Below are 19,326 nucleotides of genomic sequence, written 5' to 3' on the forward strand. Positions count from 1 at the left end.
ATTATTATACTCTCTTGGTTATCAATCCCATTCACCTTCACCATATATCTACCTCACCTTTCTAATCCAATCAGAAATTCGCTAATGGGCTCTTATTCTCCTCCCTGATCTTATTTCCATCGTTATTCTTTCATTTTCATAAACTGAGGATATTCCTGGAGATCAGATGAGGCTTGTTAAAAAGTTGTCCATACAAGAAGGCATACTGTTAGTTTTTTAACTTCAGATGACTTGATTAGTTTCTCCTCCTTTTTTCTTATTTTTCTGCTTCCTTTCTAAATACATCTGATGTGCATATTAGATAAAAGATAAAATATACATGTAAGGGGTATTACAACTCAAATAAACACTGAGTAGTACAAGATTTCATAAAAAAATAGTTTAACATATGGACATCGTTCAAACACAATGTCACCCCCTAAAATTTGTCAGATTTCAGCTATAAATTTCGCATAAAACCCCCAAAACACGTATCAATGTAAGGAAATTTTTTCTTGAAAAATTTACTCAGAAATCTGAGTTCGTTAATGGTTTTTTCCATGCATATTGAGCATTGACTATAACTTATAACAATAAGCTAAACATTAACGTATACATTCATATAAACCTTAACTAACAAAATAAGTTCAACATCATATAACGTTTATGACATAAATCTTAGGTTGGCCTACTTATTCTTTCCCATTATCTGCATACTCTAAGAGTCAATGACGGAATATACAATAGCTAATAATTAATGGGTGATTAATAAAAACCATATTTCAAAATATTACAAATCAGTAGGGTTCGCCATTTCTTACCGAAATTCAGTAAAACCGAACCGAACTGATACCATCAATTCGGGAATATCAGGTTTACCAAACGTTGGGTACCGGATTCGGTTTCACGAGAAAACCAAATTGAAAACCGGACTGAATATTATATTGGAAAAAATATTAAAAAACATGTTGACAGTCAGATTTGAACCTCGGCAGTAAGGCACACTCTACAGTCCGTCACCAAGTGAGTTATCATCTTTACAATGTAAAGCTAAATGAAATAATATAAATCCATAATTTTTTGTAGTCAAATAATACTTATACAAAAACACATAAATACGCAAATTAAACAGATACACAAAAATCATATACGAAAAATACATAAATATTAAAATAACATAAATATGCAAATAACATATAAAAATACATAAATACACAAATCAGATAAAGACACAATTAACATATATAAATATAAAAATAAGATAGATACAAAAATAACATCAATATACAAATGCATAAATACAAAAAATAAGATAGATACTCAAAAAACACATACAAAAACACATAAATATGAAAAAATTATAAATATAAAAATACACAAATAATATAAATACAAAAATGACTTGAATATGTTAATATGGAAATACATAACTACACAAAAATATAAACAGCTGGATATGTAACTGTGTAAATACCTAAATATTTAAATATATAAATATGTAAATGTATGACTATGTAAATATGTAAATCAATGACAATCTAAATACATAAGTTCAAATACAAATATATACAAATGTGCCACAAATACAATTTTGTCTTTTATTATTTAGTGAATCCATGGAAATAATGGAATCTTTACGTAGTACAGTTGCTTATTTAACTATTTTAAGTAGTATTTTCAACCAATATTTTACTTTGCTTTTTAAGATTTCAATAGAGTTTTTTTCAGAGGCATGCAACTGAACTTACAGGTTTTACCAAACCAAAACTGAACTCTGACCAAACCAAGACTGTACCGAAGTGTAGGTATATGTATAGGTATAGGTATTGGCCAAAAACCAATAGACTAAAACTATCATTCCCTATAAATCAGTTTTAACTCAAATTTTGGTTTTATGGCTTGTCAATAAGTTCTCTAGATCATATTCATCCTAGATTTTACTATCCTAATTCTATATTATTTTGTGTCTTGTATGACAACATACAAATTTACTTCACAGTTCCACACAAGTTTATCAAGTTGTAGCTTCACTTTTTGTTTAAAAAATCTAAATGATATCGACCCTTACCCTGAGCCATTCGTTTCATTAGATATCTACACATTTTTTCCTTCAAAATGATCTACAGAATTTCATACGACCTTCGCTTCCAAAAAATAACATTAAGAAGTAATTGATGACCGCACGGACATACCACTGGGTTTCTAATGACTCGTGCACTACTAGTGACATTTGCTTAAATTTTCAAATACTTTCACAGGCACAGTAATAAAGTTTACATGCACAATCAGGCTTCTCATCGTTAGAATATTATTTTTCTCAACTTCCACAATACACGCATTTACATTATCCAGTTATATACTTTTGCTCCTTCAAGAAATTTTATTTTGCTTCTTCAAGGATTTTACTATGAGATTTCTTACCCATTCAAACCTTGACGTAAATTTCACATTCGCCAAGTCTTCATCTCATAAATTTGTCCAAGTTCCTTCCTCTTTGGAAAAATGCATTTTCCAAAGATTTGATTAGTTTTTCAGAGCAAACCATTTGTGCAAACCATGGTATCTGAAGAAATTATACGAGTGCTCATGTTGTTATTATACCGTAAAAATAAGTACAAGGATTCGGTTTTTGGCTCCGCTGAAGTAGATATATTTACTAAGATTTGACGAACACAAGTCACGATTGGACAATCACAAAACGAGGAAATTAACCATCGATCTAGTTTGAGAGGGCTTATCAACCATCTGGGAACAGAATCCTGGCTCTCAAGAATTAAAACTGAGGTAATTTTTCTTAAAGAATTACAGCTAAAGTAATACAACGCATCTTGGCAACGCATGCAAGATCAAATTTAATAGATAAAATAATTTCATATTATATAAAAAGCAATGAGAATTAGCTTCATCTAATCCACTGCACATAAATTTATGTTCCTAAATAACACGCTATAAAGATAGACTATGAAACCTTTCTTGGGATCAAATATGAAATTAATTTTAGGGACTAGGGCAGCTGAAAAGGAATTAAATTACTGCACAAAACTGAAGAAATACCTGTGAACCCCAAGATCAAGTCCTTTCTGGTAGAGTGGGGGGTTGGGGTGAAGAATCTGCGGTGAGGAGCGCAACCATGGCGTTGGCGGCTTCGGGGCCAGTGTTGTTAACACTGGGGATTATGACTTCTGGGGAAATAAGCCTTACGAAATCTCTCAGCTCGGTGAAGCTGGAATGCTCACTGTAGGGAACTTCATACCTGATGATATCAAATATCACCAAAGTTCCAGAATGGATAAGTGGGTCGCGAGGTTAATCGAGACAGTGAGAGACACATGCTGACAGAGAGAGAGAGACAAGCAGAGATGGCCGCGGAGACAGAGAGATGGTCACATAGAGAGAGTCGCAAGGGGAGAGAGAGAGATACTCACAGAGAGAGAGAGAGTGCACAGAATGACTGAAATACATGGAGAGAGAGGCATGGGGAGAAAGATGGTCACAGAGAGAGTGAAACGCAGACTGACAGAGATACAGACAGGAGGGAGAGAGAGAGAGAGAGAGAGAGAGAGAGAGAGAGACATAGGGGGAGAGACCGATAGAGAGAGAAGAAAGAGAGAGACATGTGGGAGAGAGAGTGTGACACAGAGAGACTGACAGAGAAGAGAGAAAAGGGGAGAGGAGAGGGGACATATATAGAGAGAGAAACAGACAGAGAGAGACTTAGAGAGTTCACCTGATCATGATGCCTTGCTGGACATGCTTGACAGAGAAGGGAGAGAGAGAGATAGTCACAGAGATAAAGAGAGTCACACTGACGGAGACACATAAGAGAGAGAAAGACAGAGAAACAGAGAATAGATAGACGTAGAGAGAGTCTGATAGAGACAGCGAGGAGAGAGATATAGGGGGAGAGACCATTAGAGACAGGAGGGAGAGATCGATAGAGAAAAGAGAAAGAGACATAGGGAAAGAGGCCGATAAAGACAAAGAGAGAGAAAGACATAGGGAAAGAGGCCAGTAGAGGCAGAGCGGAGAGAAAGAGAGAGAGAGGGACATAGGGGGGAGAGAAAAATAGAGAGAAACTGAAAGCGAGAGAGAAAAGAGAGAGACATGAGGGAGCGAGAGTGTGTCACAGAGAGTGACTGACTGAGAAGAGAGAAAAGAGGAGAAGAGAGGTGATAGATGATATATATATATATAAATATATATATAGAGAGAGAGACTTAGTGAGTTCACCTGATCATGGTGCCTTGCTGGGACCTCCTCCCAAGAGCTCTGCTCTTCTTCTTTCCCTTCCCAAAGCTCCAACCAGTGGGAGAGAAGGCGATCATTAGGTTAAAGCGGTTCTGCGGAAGGATAAAAATCTAAGAAAAAAACACAAAAAATAACAAAAATTAGAACATACAGACGCTCCCAAGGAATAGTACTCACGGAATAATGTCTGCATAGATGGCTCATCCGCTTGAAGCTGGCGATCATCCACATGGGCACCACGTGGACGTGGCTCTCCATCTCATTACTCGTGAGCCAATCCATGTCCTCCTTTGGCAGTCCCAGGCACTCAAGCAGCCTCAGTTTTGCAGCACCCACGTAAATCTTCTTCTTAAGAACCCGGGCAACTTCCAGAAATACCCTTTCTTTTCCTGCACTTTGAGAAATTGAAAATTTCCCTCAATAACTTTAGTAAATAAGACAATGGCCAATTTACTTGTATTGACAGAAGGGAAGATACCAATCGTGTAGCTGCCAATCAGGAAGAGGGAACTGGGATTGAAGGCTTCTGCTTGGATGGCTTCAACCACGAACTGAATGACAGACTCCTGCCTCGGGAAATCGTACTGAAGAAACAGGATAGTTTAATAGATGTTTCAGCCTTGGATTGGGCAGATCCGATCGAAAGATCCTACCTATTGAACAGCCTTGATCAATTGAGTTAATCAATCGGAATGAGAAAGCCAATCCGATAAAGAGGAATGTTCTACTATAGATTGGATAATTTAGGGATGGTCGTGCGGTGCGGTGCGAAAATTCGCACCGAGTGTGCGAATTTTCGCACGCACAAAATGCCATGTGCGGTGTGCGGTGCGCTTTTGTGCGGAAAACCGCACTGCACATCGCACTAAATTCGCACGTTTAGAAGGATTATTTAAAAAACATTTAAATGCTATTTGGAAAATAAAATAACTATATTTAATTCTTAATATAAGTGGTATTGATATGTTTAATTATTAATATAGTTAATAATTAATATTAATATAATTAATAATTAAAATAATATGACGCCCAGGGCGGCGCCGCCGCATCACCCAGATGGCGCCGCCGGAGAAGACGGTGCCGGCAAAGGCGGCGGGGGGTGGACGGGGTGGGGGGCCGCGGCGGAGGAGGGTGGAGAGAAGGTGGGGGGGCGGGGGTGGGGAGGTGGTGGTGGTGTGGGGCAGCGGCCAGGGGTGGAGGGCGGAGAGAGAGCGCCGGCTGGGAAAGGAGGACGGGAGGTGAAGGGTGGTGGGGAAGGGCTGTAGCCGGAGAGGGCGCGGCGGGCAGCGGGGGCAGGGGCGGCGGCGGGCAGGGGAAGAGGCGGCGGCGGCGGGGGGGAAGGGGGCAGCGCGCGCGGGGGGAAAGGGGAGAGAGGGTGGCGCGCGGGGCAGGGAGGGGAGCGGGATGGCCGGAGCGGGCTAGAGGAAGCCGGAGGGGAGGCAGGGGCCGGGCGGTGGGGCGCGGGCTAGAGGCCGGCGCGGCGGCGACGCCAGAGGCGGCGGGGCGACCGGCGAAGCACTAGAAGAGGGGCAGCGGGGGCGACCGGAGGCCGCGGCGGGGCAGGGTGGGGAGAGGGGGCAGCACGGCGGGGCAGGGGAGGAGGGCGGCAGCGCTGCGGGGCAGGGGCGAGAGGCGGCGGCGTGGTGGGGCAGGGAGAGGCGGTCTGCGCGGTGGGGCAGGGGGGGGAAAGGGCGGCAGCACTGCGGGAGGGGAGGGGACGGCAGCGGGCGGGGATGTGCGATTTTCGCATCGCACCGACCCCTGTGCGGTGGGCGGTGCGGTGTGCGAAAATCGTGTGCGAAAATGCGCACAACCGCATCGCACATGCGCCCAACCGCACGAGCGCGATCCGCTCGCACAGTTTGGCGCATGTCTATTGGATATAGCGGTTTGATCTGATTCGCGAACATGATCTGATACAGTCTTTTATTTATGATCCTTACTTGACCGATTATTCAAATCAGTAATTGATCAATCACAGTCCTTAAAAAAATCCAGATCGATCCAGTCTGATCAATGTTCAATCAATCAATAACTGAGATCGGGTTTTGACAAATCGATCAACTCGATTGATCCAGATCGCGTGACCTTACTCTTTGACCCCAAAACGCAAATAATTCACTTACTTGAGGATTGCAGTAAGTGGTATCAAGAATGAGAGTATGGATAGAGCGCGAAGCCAGAATTGGAGATCTGCCCAAATCCTTGCAGTACCGGAAATCTCCAGTGTGCAACACTGGCTGCAATCAATGGCCACCCGATTTCAGATTCATGTATCATAGCAAAGTTCAGAAAAAAAATAAATAATTACCTTCCCATTGGGGGGCTCAAAGAGGACGATGATTGAGCCTGGGCAGTGGTTTGCATCCACGCAGGTCACACCCACGCCAGAGATTGTAATCCTCTCGTTGAGGGGTAGAACATGTAGAATACTCCACGCAACGCCAATTTTGGTGTTCAGCAGGTGAGCAGTGACTGAGGAGCAGTAAATCTTCCCGTTGTGGAAATTTCTGGTAAGCCCTTGATAGTCTGTGAGGAAATAGTTATTGACATTAGACTCGGAGTGTAATATTTTGATTGTATTTCAGGTATGAGATAATGGTTATTGGCAAAGTCATACGGTCCAGATGGAAGTGAGTGAGGAACCAATGTACGCAGTCTCCACGCGTATAACAGAATGCATCCTGCACATGACGAGAAGCAAGAAAGATGGTATCGGTAATGGTTTTCAGATAAATAATCTGCTGAAAATACCGTCAAACAATCCAGAATACATGGAATAATCCCAAAATATTGAAAAGTTCATAAAGAGCGTGAACTTGATCACATGCTACTCATGATCAGTAACGGGGATGCTTTTAGCTCCGTACGATTTAATAACAACCATTAGAAGCTTATCATCAACAGCTTGACCTTATTTCTGTACCGTATCCTCAACTAGATTATATTGAAATCCTAAAATATGCATCATCAAGAGAAAGAACTTAACTGTGTGCTATAAATTTGTTATCGTATTTGACAATCGTCAAAACCAAACACGGATGACGAAATCATCCATGTTTCGTCATTCACCCCCAGAACAAGGGATTTTTTCCAAAGTAGGTTTTGCCTGTCACTGAAGAAGACGAGTGGTGAATGATTAGGATGAACTTTAGGAATGTCGATGAGGAAATTTTGGAATGACAATGACGAAATTTTGAGATGACGATGAATAATTTAAAATCGTTTTAACACAATTCTTTCAAAATCTAGAAGACACGCTGTAAGATGATGACAAGGGGAAGAAGATGAGGGAATTAGAGGAAAAATATATTTCATCGGGCCAAAGACAGACAATAATTTAACGAACCTTGAAAAAATACGATACAGAAGAAAAAAGAAAGAATCGTTTTACCACTCGAAAAGGTGTCCCAGGAATGCAACACCAAGAAGGAACGTCTCGCTGTCTGCAATTACTTTTGTAGGCTCTCCGTCCTGTTGGCTTTTTGGCTGTCTCAACCTTCTTCGAACCCTTGACCATTCCATGAGCTGGTCTCGTAATGGGGGCAGTCTGAGATTTGCTTTTAACCGATCTGGGGACCCCAAAAAACTCTGTGATTAATTTGTTTCCCCCATATTGATTTGCTTTCTCGCAAGCTTTCAGAATTGGCGTGCCAGCTCGTGGGTTTCCTTCACTGGTCTCCCCTTCTCGCATACAATGTAGGGCATGCACAATCTTTTTCCTCGGTCCAAGAGCACTGATTCCAAGATTCAGAAAATCCTACGTTGGGTTAAAAAACTAGCAAGATTCAGATCCATAGTTATATCGGGTTTATCAAAATAAAACAATCAATTAATATAATTTGTTTAGTATCGATGCTAAGATTGAGAAGGTCATACGGCGGGTTACACAAGTGGTAAGATTCTGATCCATAATAAAACAATTAATTAAAACATAATAAAACTTGTTTAGCACTGATACCAAGATTGAGAAGATCATACAACGAGTTACAAAACTGCCAAGATCCAGATCCATCATTTTATTATTGCTTCTTGATAAAATTACATCTTTTTTAAACTTTGGGGCAAGGAAAAATAGATGAATTGTAGACCATTAAATAGATGGCATACCTCTTCTGTTAGACACTGAAGAGCTTCCCAGTCGATCTCTTCCCTGATAAATATTTCTTCATATCTGGATAAGCCCAAGGTCTTTAACCATTCAACCACTGGAGCAACGTCAACAGATGCTTTTTTTAGAGATGAATCCCTTTGGTCCAAGGAACTGTCGGCCTGACCAAATAAACTCTGTAAGATGAGAAACATTACTCGAGAAACAATTCGGCACGAAACATTCGAGAACAGAACTGTCAATTACAAATTCTAACAGAGGAAACAATGTTACACGCAAAAAATACGGAATACGAACAATTTTCAGAAGAGAGTGACGCAGGGAAAAAGAATTATACATTCGCGTACGGAAATGAGTTAATCTCTCGTGCACAAAGAAAGGGACACCACCTTCTCTCTTTCTTCTCTGTCGAGGCACAGATTCGTGTGTTCAAGCCGCAAATCCTCCCCAAGATCTGTAATATCAACACCGCAGCTAGGACAATCGACAGAAATTACATCGGCGTCCAGAGCTCGCACCGATTCCCTGCTGTCCAGAATCACTCCGCCGTCCACATCCCAGCACAGATCCATCAGCTCCTTCAACTGAGTTCCCGCCTCAAATTCTTCACTCGTATTCTCAGATTTCCCGTTGCCCGAGCAAAGCTCCAACAATCTATCCCCGCGCAAAACGCGCAAATCCAAACACGATTCTTGAACCGGGCTCTGATCTGGACACGCCGCAACTTCTGATTCACTCAAAACCAAGTAATTTTTGGACTCCAAATTATCAGAATCCTCTAGTCTTGCTTCCTCTACCTCCGGCACCAGTCCGGACTCTTGCGAAACAGAAATCGACGCAACATCGTCCAGAAGAACAATCTCCGTAGAACAATCTCCGTTCTCCTTCCCGAAGCCAGAGAACCAGACCTTGGCCTTCTTCGAGGAGAGATTGGCGCCGTTGGACGGTCCAAGCGGCGATCGGCCGCTGGTTGAGCGCCTCCTTCCCGAAGAAACCTTCACGGAGGAGCTTCCCACGCGCTTGCCGGCGGAGACGATCTCTTCGAAGTCATCGTCGTCGTCGTCGCCGCTGCCCCGCTTCGCAGCTCTCTTCCACATCTTCCCCCCTCTTCCGCTGCAACGACGGGAGCCCTTTCTTTTTAAATCAACTTTTTGGCGGGAAAACCCCCCCTCCCGAGAATTTGAAATCAGCCGACTTCCCCCCACCTCTTATACAAGACTCTGGTGTGCTAGTTGAATCACTTTTTACTTTTCGGCTCGTCGACGCGAAGGAGATCTGCGCAAGGTTTGGGGGAGACGACACCAACGGCGCGGCCCTCGACGAAGGCGCACGCGAAGTCTTCATCCTTGCTCCTGTTCTTCGGCCTCAGCAGGCCGATCTCCACGTCTTTGAAGATCACTCCTTTCAGCGGCATCTCCTTTGTACCGAGGAGCATCACCGGATTCTTCACTCGTCGGCCGGTGATTCCTTCGTAGGTGATGTTTCGTAGATCGGGAAATGCCGTCCGATTGAAGTCCCCGTCCGGATGCTCGTTGTAGTCCGTTCTGATCACGATCCCTACGCGGATGTCTTCCAAGGTAACGCGACGGAACGTGACGTTGCGTACGTAGCCGCCGCGGCCGGCGGCGGTCTTGATCCGTAGCCCTCGCCGGGAGCTCCAAACTGTGACGTTCTCCACCGTCACGTTGGCGACGCCGCCGGACATCTCGCTGCCGATCGATATCCCCGCGCTGCAAGTAAAATCAAATATTCTCGCGTTTATTGCTACTGCACTGATCATTCTAGTTTCTACAGCATTTTTACTTATCATCAACGTGAAAACAGTAAGGAAAAATGTTGAAGTTATCCGCTGAAACTCTAGGCATCAAATATTATCCCATTTATTGCTACTGCACGGTTCATTCTAGTTTGCACAGCGTCTTTATTCATCACAGAGAAAACTGTGACCCAACATGATCAAGTTATCTCCCTAATTATCTCTCATGACATTTGTTTGGCAAGCTGCTGTAAGTTTTCGATGAACTTTACATTTTTTAAATCAAAACTTAACTGAAAAAAACAGCATTCATTGGATTAAAAAAGTTCTAATACTAAACCATAACATCAATCTTGACTTCGTCACACATACTTATTAAATTAAAAAAAAATTGAATTATTGTCTATTAGATAAAACGAGCAAAAAGTTTGAATTGTAGATTTCGAAGTTATGACTGCTTTTGCCCTGGACGAGTAAATAGTGCCTTCTGTTTTCCACTTGTTTTTTCTCCATTATTTCATTTAATTGGAGATCGAGACTCACCTCACGTTGGATCGGACGATGAGGTTGCGGATTAGGATGTTACTGGACGGCCGACCGTAGGATATTCCATACTGATCCCATCCACTCTTGATCGCCACCGCATCGTCCCCCACGCATATGTAACAATTCTCAATCACCACGTCCTCGGATGAATCTATAAAAGATATAATAACATCACACATGTTTTAATATATAACAAAACAATCATACTCCAATACTTTCCTCTTCTACAAAAACTGCTTCAACTTTATTTTTAGGTTCATTCGTTGAATTCTTAAATTATTGTGCGAGGTTTGCGATCTAACCTGGATCGATACCGTCGGTGTTGGGGGCCTGAACAACTGGGGCCAAGATAGTCACGCCTGAGATTGTCACGTTCTTGCAGGAATATGGGTGGATCGTCCAAAACGGGGAATCGCGCAGTGTGATGTTCGATATCAACACGTTTCTCGACCACATCAACTGGACCAGCGGACCCCTCGTGTGGTTGAGCTGATGAAGAAGGTGCTTCTTCCACCATGATCTTCCTTGCCCATTTATCGTGCCATTTTCCCCTGGAAATAACACAATTTCAACCCTCTATTCAACGGAGGAAGAACAGGCGAGAATCAGTGACCTGTTATGACGACATTCTCTAGATGCTGGCCATGAATGAGACTTCCATATCGAGGCCCTCTGCGCTCTCTTCCATAGCCATACGAGGGCAGTGCCGGCATCAACGTCCAAAGCTTCTCCTCCTGCCAAAGGTCAGTCCCAAATCATTACTTCTCATCGGTTTACACATTATATACTTCCAACGGCGCCAGGTTATTAAAATCTTGAAGGAAAATAAGAGAAATTTGCCAGGTGGATGTAAGTCAGACTTACGTCTGTCCCCAAAATCTCAGCTCCGCGCGCGAGGAAGAGCGTCAAATTGCTGGTCAGATTGAAGGGCCCGGTGAGCCACTTCCCCGCCGGCACAAGAACTTTTCCCCCGCCTTTGGCCTTGATCGCGGCCACCGCTTTCTCGAACGCTTCAGTATTCAACGTGACTCCATCCCCGACCGCCCCAAAATCCATCAGGTTAAGCACCGCCCCCGCTTCGTCCTGCCTTGGAGCTTGCCTGAAGATCCGAAACCCGTCTTCGGGGATCCGATACCAGACGAACAGCGACGCCAAGGCCAAGATCCAGAGAACCGCGATCGTCGCCTTGTAAGAAGAAACCTTGCCGAAGATCAGCATCCGTTCAGCTCTCGCGCTCGGCGCCGCCGCCCCTCCCTCCGGCATGGCGGAGAGATCCGGTACGTCTTCCCTCGCCATTTCTTTAATCCCGAGTGTTTATCCTCCGCAGGCCGAGCAAGATCGGAGAAGACGAATCGGTAAGCCCCTTTTATTGTTGAATTTAGTTTGAAATCGTGATATGGGAAAGGAGAGAGGGTTGACTGTTGCAATTGGACGAGTGGGTCAACGGAGGGGGAAGCTGGGTATTGCTGGAATATGGTGCTTAGGTTAGGTATTTCGGGTATTAGAAAACTTTCGGGGGAGCGAGAAGGGGGGAAAGTGCAGCGGCTCTCTTCCTGGAAAGTTGGCAGTTTCGTTTCTAGATCTTTCTTTTTCTGATCTCCCCCTTATCTCCCGTCTTCGCTTTCTGATGTTGCCCGAGATGGAGGACGGCGATGGAGAGGCGGCGATGGACTTGGCCGCTGCGGAGAGGCTTATTCTACAGTTCGACGCCGGCGCGTCGCCGGGGATCGGCGATCGGATGCTGTTCGAAGGCCACGATCGGACGGCGGCGGAGGGATATCTCCGCGCGGTGGACGAGATCCGACGGTGCACAGCCGAAGACGGAAGCAGCTCCCGCCTGGTGGCGACGATCCAGGTCGCCATGGCGAGACTGGAGGACGAGCTACGGAATATTCTGTCGACGCGCGTCATCGCCTTGGAGATCGAGTCTCTGGCGGCCGATCTGACGCTCGTCTCCGTCTCGTCCGCAGATTTCTCGGCCGACGGCGTCGGCGAGAGCTCCGGCGGAGAAGACGGCCCGGACGCGGATGACGAGGCCTCCGAGGGCGGCAGCTATCACTACGGCGCCGCGATCGGGAGGAGTTCGAACGCCGCCAGCGCCTTCAGCCACCGTCTGGGGAACAGCATCCGGGAGATCGATCTGCTCCCGGACGACGCGATCGAGGACGCGAGGACCGTCGCGGAACGGATGACGGCCTGCGGATACTCCAAGGAGTGCTTCCAGGTCCACGTCAGCGCGCGCAAGGCCGCGGTGGACGCCACCCTCTCCACGCTGGGCGTGGAGAGGATAAGCATCGGGGAGGTGCAGAGGCTGGACTGGGAGGTTCTCGAAGGGAAGATCCGACGGTGGATACGCGCCGCCAAGGTCTGCATCCGCGTCGTCTTCCCCAGCGAGCGGCGGCTCTGGGATCTGGTATTCGACGGCCTGGATTCTTCCAACGAGGACGATGCCCCCTTCCTGGAGATCATCAAGGGCGCGGCGATCCGGCTCCTCAACTTCGCCGAGGCGATCAGCATCAGCCGCCGGACTCCGGAGAAGCTCTTCAAGATTCTCGACCTCCACGACGCGCTCTCGGAGCTGCTCCCGGACATGGCCTACGTCTTCCTCCGCTCCCGGGTCTCGGATCCGATCCACAGCCAAGCCACCGAGATCGTCGACCGGCTCGCCGACGCCGCCCGAGGAATTCTCTCCGAGTTCGAGACCGCAGTTCAGCGAGACCCGTCCCAGGTCCCGGCCCGCGGCGGCACGATCCACCCTCTAACCCGATACGTGATGAACTACATTTCCCTGATCGCAGATTACAAGCCGACCCTCGGGGAGATGATCGCATCCAAGCCGTCCACTTCCGACCACGGCGAAGCGGAGCTGCCCGAGGTGGAAGACCAGTCCCCTCTCGCCGCCCACTTGACCTGGGTCGTCGTCCTGCTGCAAGCCAACCTGGAGAGAAAGGCCAGACTCTACGCGGACACCTCGCTGTACCACTTCTTCCTCATGAACAACGTGCACTACATCGTGCACAAGGTGAGAGCCCACCCCGAGCTGCGGCAGATGATCGAAGAAGACTATCAGAGAAGGCTGACCGGGAAATACCAGCAATCCGCGACGAGTTACCGGAGGTCGTCCTGGGTCCGCGTCATCCAGTGCTTGACGGATGACGGATTGCCGGCCAGCGGGAGCTTCTCCTCCGCCGCGGGAAGAGCCAAGTTAAGGGAGAAGTTCAGGGCTTTCAACGCTGCCTTTGAAGAAGTCCATCGCGCGCAGTCGCTGTGGACCGCGCCGGATCAGCAGCTCAGGGAGGAGCTCAAGATCTCGGTCTCTGAGCTTCTTATTCCAGCGTACCGGGCGTTTGTGGGCAGATTCGGGCACCATATACAGAGCGGGAGGCACCCGGAGGCGTACATCAGGTACTCGGTTGAGGATCTCGAGACTGCTCTGTTGGATCTCTTCGAGGGATCTGCTCACCCTCATCATAGTCGGAGACGGTCCTATTCCACGTGAAGGTGATTCAGGTGTACATACCATTGCGTTTGCTCCGGAAGATGGCGTTGGCGGTTGATCTAACCCAAGGTACACGTCGGTTGAAGTTGATTATTGTTTATGATTGATTGTTGGAGCTGATTTGTAGATTATTCGATTGATTGCGTGTTCGTCGATTTACCTTATGAGCTTCTGATTTTCAACCCTCGTGATTAATCAGAATAAGTTGATGAATGCGGATTGGAGATTTTCAGTAGATGTGTTCGTCGGTTTACCTTGGGAGAATTGGAATGTCACAAATTGCATCGTCCTCTTTCTTGGGATCTCCCGAGATCTAATATCAAATATTGCTGATTATGGATTATTGGTTGATAGAAGAATTGATTAAGTCACTGGTTAATTTTCTTACCATCAAAGACATTAAAGTAATCCGGTAACTATGCATAAAATTTGGCCCAAATTATCGATTTTCATTCTCCTTTGTCTAGGGGATGTCATGATCATCAAAATTCATCATAGTAACTGGGATATCTGCATAGAAATTTTCGACCCATTTATCAGAATTACCAATGAAACTGGCGTCTCTCACATCGGGTTTACATAGAGTAGAGAGAGAAAGAGAGTTGCAGGCAGCTATTCTCTCTTGCCCTCCTCGTCGGCGACGGGGTCAATGGTGAGGGCAGTCTTGCCATCTGGGGAAGAGACGCTCCAGTTCTCCTTGGACTGAAGTGGGGCGGGCTTAATCAGAGAGACGGTGTCCTCCTCCCTGTCAAAGTCCTCGCTTCCGTCGTCCGAGTATGCATACCTGCCAACCGTTGATCACCGTATTATGATCTCATACATTATGAATAGGGTTCTTGGATGGCTGACGGCTCGTCATTCGTCCCATCCAAAACCATCATCCAGTCCCGTCCAGCGGCCTCACTGGCGGACGGTACAGTTTTAGACGGAACTTGTCCCGGCCGGAGGGGACCTGGTCTGGTCAGGACCGCCTTCAGTAGATCCACCAGAGGCGCCGCCGGGAGCGGGACGATGGCCGACCGGAACCGTTTTTAGTGGGAAAAAGTTCCAATGGAGAGAATTTCTGTGAACCCTAATCATGAATTATACATAGATGTCATGTTATATGATTTTTGCTCTTACCTTGTGGAATTTTGGGAGGGGCCCCAGAGAGCGCAGATGACGCAGAGAAGAGAGAATGAAAGAACATGCCAGAAGGCAGGGATGATCCATGCGCTCTGCCATCGCTCGTTGTACACATCCGTGGATTTAAAATAGATCTGTGGAAATCGGAGAAATTAGACATAAATGGTAAATTTGATTATGATGGTTTTCAGGAAGAATAGATAACCTCGTACGCAATCCAGCAAACAGAGACGATCACGGCAACGCATAGTGCATTGGTGAATTTGCGGTATATTTCTAGCTTGGCTGTCATCCTCTTGGCCTGCATCCGTCGATCAAATAAATAATATATTCATGGGTTAAATCGCAGAATAAATCGAGATAATAATAATATGGATGGTCCAATAAATAGAATGAAGTAATTCGATCATGAGGTAGATTCATGGAAAAAATTGAATTAGAAGGTTGAATAGAAAGATGATTGCTACGATGGATAAATGGATTAAAATAATGGATAGATGGATAGATAGATGGACGGACAGACAAACTAAGATGGGAAGATGAATGCGCACATAGAGACTGATGGGAATGGATAGATATGGGGCCAAACGGAAACATGGGTTCAACTAATTCATGAAACAATTGCATCATGGGATAAATGACATGAAATCTATTTAAAAAATGATTGGATAGTTGGAACATAGCAACGATGGGTGGATGAATAGACCGGCAGAATGGATTGATAGATGTACTGATTTGCAGATTAACATACCCATTGTTGGATGGATGGATGGATTGATGAATGGACTATAAATTGGCAGATGAGCAAGCACACAAACATACCCATGCACAGAGATTAGATTGGATGGATGGACGGAGGGATGGATGGATGGATGGACGGATGGATGGATGGATGGATGAATGGACGGATGGATGGATGGATGAACATGAACAATGGATTTATCAATTACCTGCAACTTGTCGAGGGTTTTGGAGAGAGACGTGAATATCCAGACGACAAAGAAGGCATCCAAAAGAGCAACAGGAATGCCCAAGAAGAGGATCGCCTTCCCCGAAAGATCACTGACAGTGCCCACATTCTCCACCAGCTCAAGCACCTCAGAGGCCACAAAGAAAGTCCCTCCCAGCATAATCACCTTCGACGTCAGCCCCCCCAACGTCGGCCTCACCACCCCAAACCCCATCGACACCACAAGGATGATCACCCTCGACACCGTCCTCCTCACCACCCCCGTCGTCACCGCCCATACCGTGATCCCCATCGGCCTCACCCCTGTCTCATTAAACTCTGCATAATCAAAGTACCAGAGAGTGGTCTCAAGCATGCCCAGAGCAATCACCAGTGTAATGCTGTTCTGAAGCTGCAGCACTTCCTTCCAGAACCTTGCATACTGCAAGAACCAGAACACGCCGAGCAGCAAGAACGCGATGGAAATGGCCCCATAAAATCTAAGCAACGGCGACATTCTCCCTGGCAGGTATCCGTCGGGGTTCTTCCAGATCGTCTTCCCTTCGACCGTGACGTCGCCCAGGCTCGGGTCGCAGAACATGAAGTATAAGTTGTACATTCCTGTCCTTGGGATCTGAATGGTTTGGGATGGCAGTGCTGTCACTAGATCGTTTCCTTTGAATTCTGCTGTTAGAACTTGAGGCCACTCTGGGTTGTGAGTTGAAGGCCTGTGGATGATCTTGCCTTGCTCGCAGCCGCCGAGGTTTGCGAGGTCAGGGGTGCAGCAGATGGCGCGTTGACCGCCGTAGGGTGATCCACCAATGGTTTCGCGGTCATCGACGGCGAAAATGATAGCTTGAATGAACTTTTTTCCATCTTCTTTGATGGATTCCTTTGGCCTCCTGAAGGTTATCTTCTCAAATCTGTAGAAAAAATGGGAACACCCATGTTTATCTCCCTCATTTGAAAGAAAGTGTCAAGGAATCGGTCAAGTACAGTGCACAACCCCTCTACAGTAGTTTATTTACTCAAATATTTAATTTTTTTGTTTAAATGCATATTTTTTGTTTAATAATTATAGGCGTTTTGATGAGTAATCGGTTAAAAAACACGTAATTTCTCCACTTCAAGAGGAGATGCGCGATGTTAAAGGATGATTCTTTTGCTCATCAAACAGCATTCGAATGTTTCATTTCTTAGTTTAATTGTTCTAGAACCGTCCATGGATAATCGGTCAAACACAGCGCACAATTTCCTTTTTTGAGGTGCAAAAAAATGCGACGTCAATTGCCGGTCGGTTTGCTCTTCTAACCGCATTCTAATATTGCATTTTTCGTGTAATTGTTCTAAATCTGTTGATAGGTTCTTCGATGACTAGATGGAAATATGCAACGTTAACGGGTTGTGACGTTTGTTCAGCAAACAACACTGGAAAGACAGCAATCTCCGATCGGTAATCAGTCAAAAAATAGCAAACGGCTGATTCGTTAGCTAATCAAACAGCATTCGAATGACGGCAACCAAAGTTCAATTGTTCTAGGTCTAGGACGGATCACACAACACACGGCTGACGAACAGATTTCAGTCCTAATCCAGATCGAAAAACAGGTTCCAAAAAAAAAAAAAAAACGCGAATCAAGAGAAGAAGAACCAGATCCAAGCGGAGGGACGAATCGAACCGAATGAAGGAGTCGTCGGCGGCATCGGGCTGCGGCTGGGAGGAGTCGGGAGGAGGAGCGGAGGAGGCGAAGAGGCCCTCGTTGCCGCCGTTGAGGACGAAGGCGTTCCCGCGGGGGACGAACTTGGCGGTGGCGTAGTCGTGGACGGAGGCGCCGACGAGGAGACGGTCGAAGGAGGAGGAGAAGAGGAGAAGAGTGATAAGGGAGAGGAGATGGCGGATCTGGAGAGGGGGAGAGCTCGCCACGGCCGCCATTGGAGAAGACGGAGGTTTTGTCTGGATCTGGAGACTATGTACTGTCGAGTGTGGAGTTTTGTAGAGAGCAAGGGCAGAGGAAGTCGGTACGTCCTGGACGGGACGGGACGGGACGGGATGAGACGGGACGGGTTTGGTGACGGCCTGTTTTGTTCGTCCGTCTGTGGTGTGCCACGTGTGGGTTGAATAGGGTCCTGTGTGGGTCCCACGTAACTGAAGCTAAAAGGTTGAGCCTTTTTAATCTCCGATTATTGTGTTTGCGTTAGGGATGGTCCTTTGGTGCGCCCGGTGCGAATTTAGGCCGATGTGCGGTCCAGTTCGGATTTTCGAACCCCACATCGGACAGCGTCAAGGCCCTGTGCGGTGCGATTGAGCGATTTGCGTCTGTTTTTTTATAAGGTTATGTCTATTATGGAGATAAAGCTGAAACTTGTTCAAGAGAAGACCTGAAGGTCCGGCAAGGATCGATCAGAAATCTGACTAGGAATCGACGAAGAAATCGTCGAAGAATCAGCGAAGAAATCGTCGAAGAATCGACCAGAAATCGACGAAGAAATCCTCAAAGAATCGGCAAAGAAATCGATGAGGAGTCGTCAAATAAATCGACGAGGAATCGACCAGAAATTGACGAAGAAATCGTCAAAGAGTCCACAAAGAAATCGTCGAAGAATCGACCAGAAATCGACGAAGAAATCGTCGAAGAATCCACAAAGAAATTGTCGAAGAATCGACCAGAAATCGACGAAGAAATCATCGAAGAATCGTTGAAGAAATCGACGAGGAGTCATCGAAGAAATCGACGAGGAATCAACCAGAAATCGACGAAGAAATCATCAAAAAAATCGACCAGAAATCGACGAAGAATTGGCGAAGAAATCGACGACGAGTCGTCGAAGAAATCGACGAGGAATCGACCAGAAATTGACGACCCATACCAAAACTGAGTCAGGCAGACGGTGGACTCTTTCTTTAAGGAAGGGAAGAAGGGGCCTAAGCACAGCATCTGCCGTATACTTGAGTGAGATTCTTGCAGAACCTTCGGAACCTGTTTTTCTGGACACACGTCGAAGAATCCATGAAGAAATTGTAGACGAATCAACCAGAAATCGACAAGGAATCGACAATGAGTCATCGAAGAAATCGTCGAAGAAATCATTGAAGAACCGGCGACGAATCAACG

At 46.0% G+C, this 19,326-nt stretch overlaps 3 protein-coding genes across 7 annotated transcripts; 1 reads left to right on the forward strand and 2 right to left on the reverse strand.

The window, feature by feature from the left end:
• Positions 1 to 2,745: 2,745 nt before the first annotated feature.
• On the reverse strand, positions 2,746 to 11,936 carry LOC144710872 (putative polygalacturonase). Of its 5 annotated transcripts, XM_078584711.1 has the most exons (11): positions 9,544 to 9,686; positions 8,728 to 9,451; positions 8,338 to 8,499; positions 7,622 to 7,987; positions 6,848 to 6,911; positions 6,539 to 6,756; positions 6,354 to 6,467; positions 4,706 to 4,811; positions 4,405 to 4,616; positions 4,210 to 4,319; positions 2,746 to 3,232 (listed from the first exon to the last, which is right to left on the reverse strand). In XM_078584711.1, the coding sequence occupies exons 2-11, from the start codon at positions 9,433 to 9,435 to the stop codon at positions 3,049 to 3,051; spliced, it is 2,244 nt and encodes a 747-aa protein (XP_078440837.1). In that variant the 5' UTR covers positions 9,436 to 9,451; positions 9,544 to 9,686; the 3' UTR covers positions 2,746 to 3,048. The 5 variants fall into 5 exon arrangements, with proteins under 5 accessions (XP_078440837.1, XP_078440841.1, XP_078440838.1 ...); XM_078584715.1 differs by lacking the exons at positions 8,728 to 9,451; positions 9,544 to 9,686 and having other exon boundaries at positions 7,622 to 7,964; positions 8,338 to 8,475; XM_078584712.1 differs by lacking the exons at positions 2,746 to 3,232; positions 4,210 to 4,319 and having other exon boundaries at positions 4,411 to 4,621.
• Positions 11,937 to 12,267: 331 nt separating this feature from the next.
• Positions 12,268 to 14,374, forward strand: LOC144710873 (exocyst complex component EXO70A1-like). The gene has a single exon (XM_078584716.1). It carries the CDS (start codon positions 12,268 to 12,270, stop codon positions 14,137 to 14,139), a length of 1,872 nt encoding a protein of 623 aa, XP_078440842.1. The 3' UTR covers positions 14,140 to 14,374.
• A 274-nt stretch (positions 14,375 to 14,648) lies between these two features.
• LOC144710874 (Lung seven transmembrane receptor family protein) lies at positions 14,649 to 18,187 on the reverse strand. Its single transcript, XM_078584717.1, has 5 exons — positions 17,893 to 18,187; positions 16,215 to 17,136; positions 15,470 to 15,565; positions 15,262 to 15,398; positions 14,649 to 14,923 (listed from the first exon to the last, which is right to left on the reverse strand). Exons 1-5 carry the CDS (start codon positions 18,144 to 18,146, stop codon positions 14,752 to 14,754), a joined length of 1,581 nt encoding a protein of 526 aa, XP_078440843.1. The 5' UTR covers positions 18,147 to 18,187; the 3' UTR covers positions 14,649 to 14,751.
• Positions 18,188 to 19,326: the final 1,139 nt, after the last annotated feature.

This window comes from Wolffia australiana, chromosome 13 (genome assembly GCF_029677425.1).
Source record: "Wolffia australiana isolate 7733 chromosome 13, ASM2967742v1".
NCBI classification, from domain to species: domain Eukaryota; kingdom Viridiplantae; phylum Streptophyta; class Magnoliopsida; order Alismatales; family Araceae; genus Wolffia; species Wolffia australiana.

What these genes read in the sequence shown, in the direction of transcription:
- LOC144710873 (XM_078584716.1), top strand. Translation starts at nt 12,268, where the DNA reads ATGTTGCCCGAGATGGAGGACGGCGATGGAGAGGCGGCGATGGACTTG.
- LOC144710874 (XM_078584717.1), bottom strand. Translation starts at nt 18,146, where the DNA reads ATGGCGGCCGTGGCGAGCTCTCCCCCTCTCCAGATCCGCCATCTCCTC. An exon ending in GCCGACGACTCCTTCATTCG is followed by an intron (nt 17,137 to 17,892) that starts GTTCGATTCGTC and finishes TTTTTTCTACAG; the next exon opens with ATTTGAGAAGATAACCTTCA. An exon ending in AAACCCTCGACAAGTTGCAG is followed by an intron (nt 15,566 to 16,214) that starts GTAATTGATAAA and finishes CGACGGATGCAG; the next exon opens with GCCAAGAGGATGACAGCCAA.
- LOC144710872 (XM_078584711.1), bottom strand. Translation starts at nt 9,435, where the DNA reads ATGTGGAAGAGAGCTGCGAAGCGGGGCAGCGGCGACGACGACGACGAT. An exon ending in ACAGAGAAGAAAGAGAGAAG is followed by an intron (nt 8,500 to 8,727) that starts GTGGTGTCCCTT and finishes TTATTTGGTCAG; the next exon opens with GCCGACAGTTCCTTGGACCA. An exon ending in TTGAGCCCCCCAATGGGAAG is followed by an intron (nt 6,468 to 6,538) that starts GTAATTATTTAT and finishes CATTGATTGCAG; the next exon opens with CCAGTGTTGCACACTGGAGA.